The following is a 13,677-nucleotide window of genomic DNA, read 5'->3' as shown; positions in this document are numbered from 1 at the left end:
CCAGAAAATGAACTAATTTGCTACTATTCCATCTAAAAACAAAAACACACAAAATCAAAGCATCATTGCATACTCGTTTTTCAAAGAACAGAAAACAATAATAAAGCGTTTCTGTAAACTCTTTAAAGCGAGCATAAAACGGCATCCTTGCTGCTAGCGCTCCAAAAAAACAAATTGTAAACTTGCCGATAAGAGAAAATCACACAATTCAACACGTTTTTTCCCTCCGAAAATTTGGCCACTGCTGTCATCACTCAACAAACTACTAGCAAAACGATTATCCTCTATTTTATTGGCCCAATTTCTGAGCATCGTCGTGTTTACATTACACAGTAAAGAGCTTTTAAAATGGTGCTTTGTTTTTATTGCACATCGACTACGACTGCTCCGGAAGGAAGCAAAAACACATACACGCCGCCACGTTCACGTTTCACGTTTCACCATACCCAAAGTGCGATGGAAAGATATATCCATAAACGTTTTACATTAAAACAATAAAAACAAAACTGAATGGCAAGGGAGAAAGAAAGATTGGGAGCGCGCGTGAATGATCAAAGCAGAGAAAAACTTTTTCATTACCTTCCGGGATGCCGGGTTAGCCGGTTTCCTACACGAACAAATAGTTACATGAGAGCTCTCTTACGATTACTAGAACTAGAGCATTCATTTATAGGCTTTCACTAACGATTGAGTTAACCTTTTTTGCCCCATCAAACCCCCACACACACACGCCACACGAAACGATAAAAGTAACGCGCAAAAAGCATGTGTCCCTAGAGCGAAGATGAAACGATTCGTAAAGCCTTGGAATTGGAATGATTCCCCGGATCAATTTGTATCCATTTTGGATGAGTTCAACTTATCAATCCCATTTGATCGGACGAAACCCTTTCCCTTTTTAGTTGCGCTATCGCACGAGTGGCGTTCGGGAAAGTTCAAAGATCGGTCGGTCTGGCTGGCCTACGCTGCCACACGTTCGCTGGCGTTAAATCGCAAATCGGCTCTAATTTATATCGAGGCCCGCCGAGTGCGTGCGAGCAAGTTCCTGGGCCGGAAATGATAGTAATAAAATTATCCGTTCCGGGAACGGTTAATTCATACACCGTCTATTGGAATCTTGACGATGATTACGATGATGATGATGATGATATTTACAAGGATCAGCGTGTCTGTCTCGGGACCTGAGCCCAGCATCAGGGGAAACCCCCACGCGTACTCGTATCGGGCTGAAGAGGCTTGTATTAAAATTAATTTTCAAACGTAACGAGCCAGTAAATGTATTGAACGTTGTCGCCGCTAAACAGATAGCGATCCCTCCGAAAAATAGCGTCAGGACAGCCCAAAAACTTCCTCCCTTTTGCGTATCGAATCGACTTATCGAGTCCATTTTCCTAGCACTGCATCAAGCGACAAGCGGACCTGGAAGCGGCGCAAAAGGGGAGCACCCATAAAAAGTGTATTTATTTTATCATTACTCCAGCCCGCGTGCCTGCTATTTGGAGGGATTTGGGCCGACGTGCTGAAATGTGATCCGATCAATAATGCTTGCGCTCGTACGGCGTTAGCGAACCGAGGATTAGTGGACCATCGAAGCTTGATACCTTCGGAAATGTTTCACATTCTTCCGCAGGGACGCAAATGGACGTCTTACCCATCCATCTCGTTACGCAATGATGCCACAGTGGGAAAACGCTTGGACGAACAAGCAAGGACACACAAAAGTGAGAAAATTGTGTCGTTAATTTTTATAAAAAATTATTTTAAAGCTCACAGAAAGAAGTGTATTCCTACTTCTTTATTCAAATGTTTATGATAGCAAATGGTAAAATTTTGACATCCAGTTGAAGCCACTGCTCCTTGTAAGTATTTACTGCACTGTAGGAGTGTCACAGACGGACATCGTGTAGAATAAATCAAGCATTTATTGTTCAGTGCTCAAATGTGAAACAATAAAATATTGCGATATAATTGAGAAACAAATAGCTTATAAAATTGATTATTTAAAAATTTAGAAATATCTCCATCTACCTATTGCTGAATCTATTAGCATGTACAACCACTTCAAATTGCTTCCAGCAAAAGTCCACTCTTTAACCCACCGTGGCGTAGAGTCTGCAGTTTTCCGCAAAACGTCTTCTTTGCTCCCATTCTTTCCTTTTGGGGGCATCCATCCATTCTTCATACAGATCGCTTCATCAAACTGACACGATTGAATTGGAATACGTATTTGGCCACGTATCGATCAGAAAAGGGGCGCCCTTTTTTGTACACGCGAAGTTCAGTTCGTTCGGGTCATTCATCCATTTCTGCACTTGTTTATGGTTTGATGTGGAATGCGCAATACCACCGGCTAGCAGTAGGTTTTCAAGCCGCCGAGCGAAAGAGGGTGCCCAGGGTGACGGATACGGCCTATTTCCTTTGACCCATGCGCTTCGTGTAGAACGTGATAGCAGCAGAAAATGGAAAAGCGAGAAATAAAAATCCTGCAGCTTTTACTGGTTTCCGAGCTTCCGAGCTACAATTTCCTGTGCGAGTGTATCCTTCTTTCGCTTCGCTCCCTGTTGATGCGTACCTTCTGTTTCTTGTTGGAGGTATGGAAATCACAGCAGAACAAAATCGATCCCGAAACTTCACCGTTCGGCGGCACGTGCCACTTGCGCCATTCGAATCCTTCGCAATCTTTTCGATATCATTTACATGCCTGTGCGGATAGCCTTGGGCGATGGTGACCTGAATTGCTGGTTGGGTTTCACGTGCCAGACAGTTTGCCATTTGGTTGTTGGGTGTGCGAGATCTGGGCAGCATTACATAACATCTCGGCACCCCTTAAAAATCTTGGCTTGCTGGAAACTCCGTCAAGTCCTTCGGGCTATCCAATTACCGATAGCAGATCTAAGATTAAATTAGGCCCGATGCTATCTTCCCGTCGTTAGACACTCGGCGATTGTTCTCGGCGTGTGCTTAAGTCGAGGGACGTCTTACGCTTGACTTTTCACGCACAAAAACACACATCATTAACCTAGTTGCAGAACATGCTCTCTTTTTTATGCTTTTTCAAGGAGCCAAAAAGGAGACAAAAAAGCTCCGAGTAGAAGAACGCACAGCCATCATCGTCACAGCGTCATCGTCGTTGTTTTCACGATAGTCGATCATATGTGTAGCAGCATAATGTTGAACATCTTCCCTGCCACACCATCCCACCACCACCACCACCAGTCAGTGCAAAACGATATCCAATTACCGAGTGTGGAGCAACCATATCCATCATAATTAATCTTGTCCAGTTGGGTTGTACCGGCGTGGGCTGTAATTTTCTCTTTGATGGTACCGGGCCGGGATGGCGATTTCAATGCGCCGTGTCAGCATTACGTTGGTCAGGCATCAAACAACAATCATTCAGTTTCCAGCAAATGATTCCGTTGCCTTTTCACACGCCCGTGTGGGAGTGTTGGGTTTTTCTTCCTTTACGGCTACAGTCTACGTGACAGATATGGGGCACGAAAGCACGATGCGAAAAAAAAGTGGGACGATGTTTTCCTCCTCTGTTGAGTGGAAAACAATACGTCCTCAATAGCAGCTTCCCGGCTCGCAGCATTGCTGGACTGGGAGCTTTTAGTTAGATTAGATTTCTGTTTGCTGTGGGCGTATGTGTGCTTTCGTGAGCTGTATGGCAGTGGCGATAAACAGACGCTAATGGTTAAGCAAATTGGTTGTGGAAATTGTTAATACCAAGCGTAGGACGTTGAAACCATGTAACTCTGTACCGTTTTTTTATGACTTCAAAGCGATTGGTCTACTTTGGTAGATTCTAAAGAACGGTTGATTTATTTATGCAGCCGTCCGCTATTCTGAAACTTCTCTTCAAGAAATATCCTAAAAATCTATCAAGAAGTTCTGCTAGATAAAAAAATAATCAAGGCTTAAGGACGTGAGAAACTCTCCGAGCCCTTTCCCAAGCCAACAAGAGATTACATCTTTGAAATAGATTTGTGAGTTTTTTCTTGACCTTCACGCTCGAGAGAGCTACTTGAGTCCTCGAATTTCTACAAGTCAACACATATATATTGGCTTATGCTGATGATTGAAGGTGGTCATGTGTTTCAGTATTATACTACCAGACTGTTTGCTTGATGGAAACCGTAAGTTGTACCTGCGGGCAAGCTGATATTTATGTGGAGGAATTAAATAAAACTACTGTCAATATATGCGGTCTCCAGTATAATATTATGCAATGTTGAAACTTCAACCTGAACTAAACTTCGCAGAAAGCCAATTATTTCATCTAAACTTAAACAATTATCGACACTGTTTTCGAAAGAGCTGTAGACTTTTACCATTTTCTTAAAAGGGTCATATGAGCGGAAATTCGCTGTTTTAAAGTCTTTAGTTCAACATGCCCTGTGGTGTACAGCATGTTATCCTAAAAGGCGCCTCAGTCGAGAATTATAGTAGCTCAGAGCATAAAGGTATCAGCTTTTTTCTAAATCAAATTCAATGGCTTGATTTGTTATTGTTGACACGCATACAATTATTTGAATAACACAAATTTAACTGAAAAAATCAGTTTTGGAGTACATAGAAATGCATAAAATAAGAAATTGGTAAAAATATTAAAGCTTTTAACAGTCTGGAATGTCTGGGGAGACCATTTCCTTAAAAAATTTTGCAAACAGTAAACGACCAAAGACGCTGCCGTGCGGGGCTCGAGCAGAATTCGTGACAGATAAAGCATCTGCTGTATTCACAGTATTGTGTCGAAGGCTTAAATAGAACAATGAAGTCAGAACTGGAACAGCGGAATCTATGTCAAAAGAGTCTGAGTTGATATTTATATACAAATTCTTACATTTTATGCTAGTTTTTTCAAAGGGTTTTGTTTGAAATTACAACTTGATACCCTAACACCAAAAAACAATGTTGTTGCCAAAGTCTCGACATTTTCAAATCCGAAAACAAAGCCAAGGACGAGTTTCAACACTGACTATTGTAGTAACGTTCTTCCAAGGTTGTAATAATGCTCTCCGTTCAAACTCTGCAGGCAGAATTGTAGACAAACAAAGCAGAAACTGTGGCCAATTTTCAAAAGTTCCTCTCAGGTGTCCAAAACCGCGATAAGAGTCTTCACGAAAGCCTGCATTCAAGAGGAATACATTCTGAAGGAGTTACGGATCCTTATTTTTCGAAATAAAACCTACAATAACATTTTTCACGAGATTTATGAAAGTTCCAAAAAATAGACCACAGAAACAATTGGAAGAAAAGGAAATGAAACTCCCATTTTAATTGCAAAATAGATTTCCAGTGATTACAATACTAAACCTACTAAAAATATGTATTGTTTGTTGTATTAATCTATTGAATTTCCACAATGTTATATTTTCCGATCCCAGCTCAACAAAGCTTTCCATCCAACTGTAAGGTAATTTGAAACATTTGCTACCTTTACATTCAGCATACTGCTGGCTATTGCTGGCTTCGTGATTAGAAATTTCTAATGCACATTGTTGTGCGTTCAGATGTAAATTATGTACATATGTATGTTCTTGCCAATGTGCATTATTCACCGTTTCCCCGAAATTTCAATCCATAACACAATCTGCGATCGCATTTCTTCGAATTTCCAAAATAAATGACACCATGACTGAGGGTTGGCAAAGAGAAAATAAAAATAAAAAACCATAAAAAACAAGGACTCACAGTTGTTGACTACTTACCCTGTATGACCAAGCTTACAGCAATGTTTTTTCTCGCTTTATGCAGAAGAAATCGTCGGATAGGACGCTGCTGGGTCGAAAAGAAATTCTCGTGTTCAACGCACGCTTGCACGTAGAACGTATGGATCAGTAGAAGAACACTTCTCCTTGTCGTATCGCAATCGCAACGCAAATGGCGTGATTTTCCAAAATTCCACCACTTCACCAGCGAACGCACAGGCAATTCTAAGCGTAGGATAAGCCTTTCATTTTCCACACCCACAGCAACGGCGCACGGTACGCACAATTTACGCACTCACCCAAGCATACACATCTATGTAAGTGTGTGTACACACACACACGTACACGCTCACAAAACACGCAAGGATATGGTTAAAGCAGGTGGAGAACCCTTTTCTCCGTCCAAGCCAAACCAAACGAAGCAAGGAAATTAATTATTTCGATGAATTTTCTCAGCCTCAACGCGTGGAATCGGGCGCGATCAAAAACGTTAATTGACGGAAAAAGCGCAAAAGCGTTAGGTGAATCTACTGCAAACACGTGTGGGCTGAAAACTGAACTGCTGAAGATACTAGGCTAGTTTAAGGAACCACTTAGCAAGCACAAGAGAACAAACTACAAGGCTTCGTCGGTATAGGCCTTCCAAAAACGCACCTTTAAAGCCTCGCGCACATACACTTCACAAGGGCAGGGATTTAAGATCACACCCACATGAACCATTTAAATCTACCCACCCACAAACACACTCGTATATACACACGCACGCACACACTTATAAACAAATATAGCTACACACGCACACAGCGCACACAAATCACTCACGCACAATTTTCTAATAAGCCGTTTTTGTAATTGAATTCAAACTTTCGCTTCAAACACGGTTAGCCGTAGGCAAAAGGAAACTGCCTGATAAAGACGGCCAGTTAGTCTCCGCTATTCTCTGTGTCGTTATTTCGGTATTCCACCACCGTTTGGTAAACGAAGTTTGAAAGATGCTCCCAAAAGACCGTCAGAAGCTGAGTAGCAGCTGGTTCGATCAGCAAACATTTAAATTTTCACTTTTCCCCCGGGGAATGTGTGCTTTACGCGATTAGCGAAGTTTCCGCTGGAGACAATTCGATGAAGGAACTTTGGTCTTTGGGCTCGGGCAATTTAATTACTAGCTTTAGAAACACTTATTAATGTTGGTTAAAGCTAACTCCCAGTTGCACTATGCTCCACTTTGCACTATGCGATCCGTTTTCACTTTCAGCCAGGACATTGATCACGGTGGGCTCTCGTTGACTCACTGGCCTACTAGCACACTTTGAGATCGAGGAGTATCACACGCACACACAAGCACACGCACACACACACGCTTCAAAAATATTCGGCACACGCGCGCGCAAACCCTTAACCCGGACTGACTGAGTGCGTGAACAAAAACCATCGAGCCAGCACAATCGTCTGCTGTGTGTGCGCTTTGTGTGCTTCACACGCGTATCCTGCTGCACGACTGACTTGGCAAGGACGAGCCTGACGTTGCTGATGCTGCGAATCCGAACGGCTTTCGGTTTCCGTCTCGAATCGTTCTCCTTTTTTTTTTGCCTCCAAGGATGCTGTGTGGCGAAAAGCTTCCAAAAGCGAGCTTTTGCAAGCTTTTCGAGCGCGGAGCTGCTCGAATGCAGTGATTCGAACGAAAAACAGCTGTCGTTGCCCGTAGCAACCGTAGCGTTGCTACGCTGCCTGCGAAGAAATGTGGAACAGCAGGAAAACGGGTTCAAGGGATGAAATATCAAATCATCAACCCTCCAACACGCGGATAACGAGTTGGGGTTAAATAAAGCAGCAGCCGGGGCAGAGTGGCAGCAGTTGTTGGCGTTATTCGCTTACGAGCTGGTTAATAATATACTTACGAAGCGGGTGTAGGATTTACGATCGACCCGAAACCCATCACACCATCATTTGTTCCGCTACCCTTCACATACATATGAGCCTACACGCACACACACACACACACACACACACATACACACACGCACTCATGTTGTCTTTTCCGGGAAGAAAAAAAGAAAACAAAAATATTGGTTGCTTTGGTGGGTTGTAAAGTTTTTTTGCAGGCAAAATAAAACCCAAAAACCTCAACTGAAACTGGCGGGATGCATAGCGCTTCGGGGGGCTATTTTGTACAGGGGTTTGCTTGATTATTACATACACACACGCACACATTGGAGGGAGAGGATGCGACGATACGCGTACCAAGTACAAGCGTGACGGTGTTATTTTTATGAAATTATACTAAAAGCTACGGGCGTTCGGGTTCGCTCGCCTGGCGGGAGTGTATGTGTGCATGGTCCCTTTCAGCCCCCTTTTTTACCGAGGGTAAACTTCACATACGCACGCACACACACAGACGGTGTACACACCCGTAGCAAACCACATGGCAGGATGCTTACATGGAAATTTTCTTCATTTTGGTTTACTTTCACCTTTTGGTTAACGAACCACTACTGCCCGCCACAACAGCTCACCCTGAGCATGTTTTTCTTTAATTTTCTCACCATGTTTTTCTTTCCGGCCGTAGTTTCTTCCTGCTTGGAGCGGCCGAGTTGCGTAGGAAGCAAAATCTGCGTATTGTTTGGCAGGCGGGCCCTCCCGAAGGGTGAGATTGATTTTGATACGTTTTCTTCGGTTTGGTGTCTTTCCAAGGGGTAGCGAATCATATCGTGATGAACAGCGAACTGTGTTTTATCGGTGTAATAAGGTAAGATTTTGCAATTTGCTTGTGAATTCAAGCGATTTCTTTATTCTTTTTGGAACAACAATTTATTTTTCAATTATAAAACCATACGTTGCCATTCGGCGAATTTCTTAGCCTGCACTGCGATAACAAATAAAAACGAATGTCGCATGTTTTGCGGTTTGTCATCAAAAGCAACGAAGTGTGACGAAATTATTGTCGAATGCATGTTGATAGCAATGGAATGAAACTGGTTCAATAGAGTTAAAGCCAATGATGAAATAGGCTTATTAATTAGATTATTACGTAGCAAATGTGTAAGTCACTAAAAACAGTTTAGATTATGAAGTGTTCTGCTTATCTCAAGACGTTTCTATAAACACTTGAAATAGAGCCTTACAAACGATTCATTGAATTAGTTTGTATTGGTAACAATTGAATTAGTGGTATGAGAGGTTCTAAAATGGTGATCAATGAAAGCATGCAGACAGTTCTTAGATTCTTTTTTGTGTGTGTGTGTTTTTTTTTTCAATTACAAAATATGAAGAAAACATAATGCTGCGATCATCAAACATTACATACACGACAAATCAAATCGTTTAAATAATTACTTTTTCTCAGTGGCGTAACATCAATGTTACGCCATTCTGGTCATTTAATTGTTTAAAAGCTTTTTTTAGCAAGACATTGTTGTATGGCGCGGACGTTCATTTAAAACTATATACAAAAATCACCCCTAAACAAGAACACTTTTCAACCCCTGTAGTATCTTACTCGTGCGTGAAATATTTCGCGTGAAACATTTCACTGCATTAACCGTTTCTTAAGCGTTTGTGTTTTGAGCGATTAACATTCGAAATCGTTTTTGCGCCCGTTTCAGTGCTGTTATTGGAGCATTATTATTTTTAAACCATAAAAAACCCAAACGAAACCAACAAAGAGCAATCATTTTTAATGGTAAGTTGTTAAACGGGCACCATTCCATTCAGCTTTCTACAAATGGCATATTATTTTAAGCAAATTCTGGAACGAGTATATAATTCCGCAACTAGTAAACCAAATCAAATCAGAACCATTTACCTAACCAAACCATACAGAAGCTTCAGATGGCCAGAACATTGTTGATTGTTTGTGCCGTACTAGTTGGTGTGTTGCTGCTGTCCAACAGTCCACCAGTGCAAAGTCATCTGCAAAACTGTACCAACGTTAACACGACTACGGTAAGCTATTGTTGATAGGGTAATCGTACAATTTTTGTATTAATTGAATCCTTTGCAGGTTTATTGCACTGTAAGCAACACTACGGGATATTCACACCGACACCGAAACAGCGGCTTCAATTCGATTGTGAAAGCCATCTACACAGGAGCAATTGATGGGAATCAACCATAACGCGCTGGTTGAAACCATTTCACTCTCCACTATTCATCAGTGAGCTTGTCTATCTTCAACCACATACCAGCTTTCGGCGATAGAATAGCATTCTTCAAGTCAAATTTCATAGGAATAGGTGTTTTGGAGCAGCAATCAAATCGAAAACTTGTAAGCAGATGTACCAATCCAATGCGCGTCTGCATCAAACCAAACCGCAGTCCCACACAAATCCGTGGACCCTCTCCGAATGGTGTCCAGGCGTACGGATGACGCTTCGCTTCCTGTTCCGGCGTAAACCGATCCGGATCGAAACGTTCCGGATCGGGGAAATATTCCGGATCGTGATGAATACCCAGCACCGGTATCATTACGGACGTGCCAGCTTCTAAGATGGAGTTGGTCCCTGGCACTACATAATCCTTTGCCGTGATTCTGAAATGAACCGATATTGGTGGATACTTTCGAAGACATTCTGCAAACAAAAGGACGATAAAAAAAAACTTTAAGTGAAGCTCCAATAAAAGAAGTCGTGAGTGCTGTTTCAAACCTTTTAGAACACGTTCCAAATAGTCCATCTCCAACGCTGCTTCATACGTTAGTTTTCCATCATGTCGTTTTAGTACGTCCCTAATACATTTTCTGACCTTTTCTTGAACGTCTTGATTCAGTGCCAGCTCGTACAGTGTGAAAGCCATCAGCGAAGATGATGTCTCAAACCCAGCCAAAAAGAACACAAACGCCTGAGCAGCTATCTCATTGAATGTCAATGTACCGTCATCAGACTTTGTGTCCTTATCGCTGCGCATCTGGATGAGAATGTCCATAAAGTCGGTTCTCTGCACATTGTTTTCGACCCGGTACTTGATCGTGTCCCGAACAACGCTCATGAAGAAGTCTGCCACCTCCGGAACGATTACCTTGATGCCCACTAGCTTAGCCACCCTCGGGAAAGCGTTCATCAGCAACAGCTGCAGCTTGCCACGCGGTCTTGTGAAGATTTTCCTTCCCATCACACGGAATTCTGCATCCGGGTCACGCATACTGTTACACTCGATACCGAACGCACACATTCCGATCACATCCGTCGTGTAGCGGGCAAGAACGTCCTTCAGCTCTAGCTCTTCTTGCCCTCGAATAGTATCCTCCATAAAGTCCTTAAACTGCTTCCCAGCTGCCACAATCGTCGGGAACATCATCTTCATCTTGCCGGATGTGAACGTTGGGGAGATCTTATTGCGAAGATTTTTCCACTTCTGCCCTTCCAAGTTGAACAGATGAGCTGATAGTGGATCATGTTTCTCGTTGTAATACGTACCCCGATCGTGAAAGTATTGGAAGTCCTTCACAAACACACACTTTAGCAGCTCCAGATCGGTGATCAAGGCGACCGGTTTGGTAAACATGTAGATTCCACCGAAAGGATGCTTGCCTTTGAGCGCTTTGTAAAGCTGATGAAACTTCTCACCAATGTGGTAGATTTTGTTCACATCCCGCACGTCACCAAATAAGAGTTCAGGCTTCAGCTGAGGTACGTTACGTTCCGTCCAGTATTGAAATCTTCGCACAAGTATCAGATACACTATGATGCACAGCATCCCTAAAGTTATTGCGACATCCATTACTTCCATTTTGCTGAAGTACTGATGCAATAAGTGGACAGGTTTCGAATGCGGAGTAAGTAGACGTCTTTCACACTGTAAGTCACAGTCACTTCTGAAAAGGTTTTAATCTGGAGGTGATACTCTGAAAACGAAGATTCTTCAAGAGTGCTGTTATCAGCTTAAGTATCAGTTTGACATTATCATTATCAATTTGACAGCACGTTTAACACGTGCTCGATAAACGAAACAGTCCACGACAAAATGCTCTACGTCCGAGTGAAATATTTGGTTTATTATTTTTGCAGATCTTTCCTTATAGCTATGGCGCATTAACTATGCCGTTGTCACTTATAACTATTCTAAACATTATGAGCTTAACTTTTCCACCTTCAACCACAACCCGCCCTGCGGTGATAAGATGAAACTCTTGATATCCAACTTCATTGGTACAATGGTCTTTGCACTTGGCTTAAATCGGAACCCGGTTAGCAAGTACGCTAAGCCAATCCGTGCCTGCATCATTCCAAACCGTAGTCCTACACAAATCCGCGGACCCTCCCCGAACGGTGTCCAGGCGTACGGATGACGCTTTGCTTCCTCTTCCGGTGTGAATCGATCGGGATCGAAGCGTTCCGGATCGGGAAAGTGTTCCGGATCACGGTGTATTGCGTACACGGGCACCATGACGGAAGTGCCCGCTGCGAGAACTGTCTTCGTACCCGGTACCTGGTACTCCTTGGATGTTTCCCGGAAATGAACCGGAACTGGTGGATATTTTCGAAGACTCTCTGAACGATAGAGAAGGGAGATTAGTAAGCATGTATTGGAAACGTCTTATCGTCTTACACACCTTTCAGTATTTGGTCCAAATAGTGCATCTCCATCACAGCGTCATACGTCAACTCTCCGTTGTGACGCTCGAGCACCTCCTTCACACAGCGTCTACCTTTATCTTGCACCTCCTGGTTCAGTGCCAGCTCGTACAGCGTAAACGTCAACAAGGTTGAAGATGTCTCGAACCCGGCCAAAAAGAACACAAACGCTTGAGCAGCAATTTCGTTAAACGTTAGCGTACCGTCGTCCGACTTAGTCTCTTTATCACTTCGCATCCGGATAAGAATGTCCATAAAATCGTTTCGCTGCACATTGTTCTCCACCCTGTACTTGATTGTGTCACGCACCGCTTTCATGAAGAAGTCTGACACCTCCGGATCTAGGGTACGCAATCCGATCAACTTCGCCAGCCCAGGCATGGAGTTGATCACTAAACTCTTCACCTTTCCTCTTGGACGGGAAAATATTTTCCTTCCCATCACACGGAACTCTGCGTCCGGGTTGCGCATACTGTTACACTCGATACCGAACGCACACATCCCGATCACATCCGTCGTGAAGCGAGCCAGTACATCCTTCAGCTCAAAATCAACCTGCTCGTGAACCGTTTCCTCCATGAAGTCCTTAAACTGTTTTCCCGCGGCGATGATCGTTGAGAACATCATCTTCATCTTGCCGGACGTGAACGTCGGCGAGAGTTTGTTTCGGAGGTTTTTCCACTTTTGACCCTCAATATTGAACAGATGGGCTGTTAGTGGGTCATGCTTTTCGTTGTAATACGTGCCCCGATCGTGAAAATATTGGAAATCCTTCACAAATACACATTTCAACAGCTCCAGATCGGTGATCAATGCTACCGGCTTGAAGAACAGATAGACTCCCACCAAAGGATGGCGTCCCTTCAGCTCGTTGTAAATCTCTCGAAACTTGTCCGCCAGATGAATCGTACGGCTCACCTCGCGAACATTGCCGTACACTAATTCTGGCTTCGATTGTGGTACATTACGATCGGTCCAGTATTGGAATCGTTTGTCGATCAACAAATACACGCCGAAGCACACCATCACAATCGAGATCAAAACGTCCAACGGCTCCATAGTGACTTTCGTTAGCTCCACTACAATAACCGGAAATCTAATTATCGCTCCCCTTTTCCGGTTTTTTATTGCCTCACTTCAACCAACAAAACACTAGCTAGCTACTCCATCTGATCACGTTGACTGTTTTCTCTCGACTGCCAGACACTCAGCCAATCATTGGTCACTTTATAGCTCATCTCGTGGATGTATACTCGCGCTTCAACCATGATCAGCATGTTTTGTTATCTGTCTACAGTGCGAGCGTAAAGCGAATGCGTGTTGATGCTCGCGCCGTGGCTTATTTGCGCGAGAATTACGATGCAGTAAAAATGTGCAGGAGACTACGAATCTAGATT

General features: G+C 43.2%; 2 protein-coding genes across 2 annotated transcripts in view; both read right to left on the bottom strand.

Moving 5' to 3' along the window:
• Nucleotides 1-13,403, bottom strand: part of LOC126564560 (probable cytochrome P450 6a14) — a 282,624-nt gene extending 269,221 nt beyond the window's left edge. The window contains exons 1-2 of the mRNA XM_050221638.1: nt 12,259-13,403; nt 11,757-12,196 (exon numbers count right to left, since the gene is read on the bottom strand). Coding sequence (XP_050077595.1) covers nt 11,775-12,196; nt 12,259-13,339 — 1,503 coding nt within the window. The 5' untranslated portion in view covers nt 13,340-13,403 and the 3' untranslated portion in view covers nt 11,757-11,774. The remainder of the gene's footprint in view (nt 1-11,756; nt 12,197-12,258) is intronic.
• On the bottom strand, nt 9,852-11,458 carry LOC126564557 (probable cytochrome P450 6a23). Its single transcript, XM_050221635.1, has 2 exons — nt 10,355-11,458; nt 9,852-10,279 (listed from the first exon to the last, which is right to left on the bottom strand). Exons 1-2 carry the CDS (start codon nt 11,433-11,435, stop codon nt 9,855-9,857), a joined length of 1,506 nt encoding a protein of 501 aa, XP_050077592.1. The 5' UTR covers nt 11,436-11,458; the 3' UTR covers nt 9,852-9,854.
• Nucleotides 13,404-13,677: the final 274 nt, after the last annotated feature.

The sequence above is a fragment of the Anopheles maculipalpis genome, chromosome 3RL (genome assembly GCF_943734695.1).
Source record: "Anopheles maculipalpis chromosome 3RL, idAnoMacuDA_375_x, whole genome shotgun sequence".
NCBI lineage: Eukaryota > Metazoa > Arthropoda > Insecta > Diptera > Culicidae > Anopheles > Anopheles maculipalpis.
Note: the sequence above shows the minus strand (reverse complement) of the source record. Positions and strands in the feature narration are given on the sequence as shown.

What these genes read in the sequence shown, in the direction of transcription:
- LOC126564557 (XM_050221635.1), bottom strand. Translation starts at nt 11,435, where the DNA reads ATGGAAGTAATGGATGTCGCAATAACTTTAGGGATGCTGTGCATCATA. An exon ending in TTTGGAACGTGTTCTAAAAG is followed by an intron (nt 10,280 to 10,354) that starts GTTTGAAACAGC and finishes TTTTGTTTGCAG; the next exon opens with AATGTCTTCGAAAGTATCCA.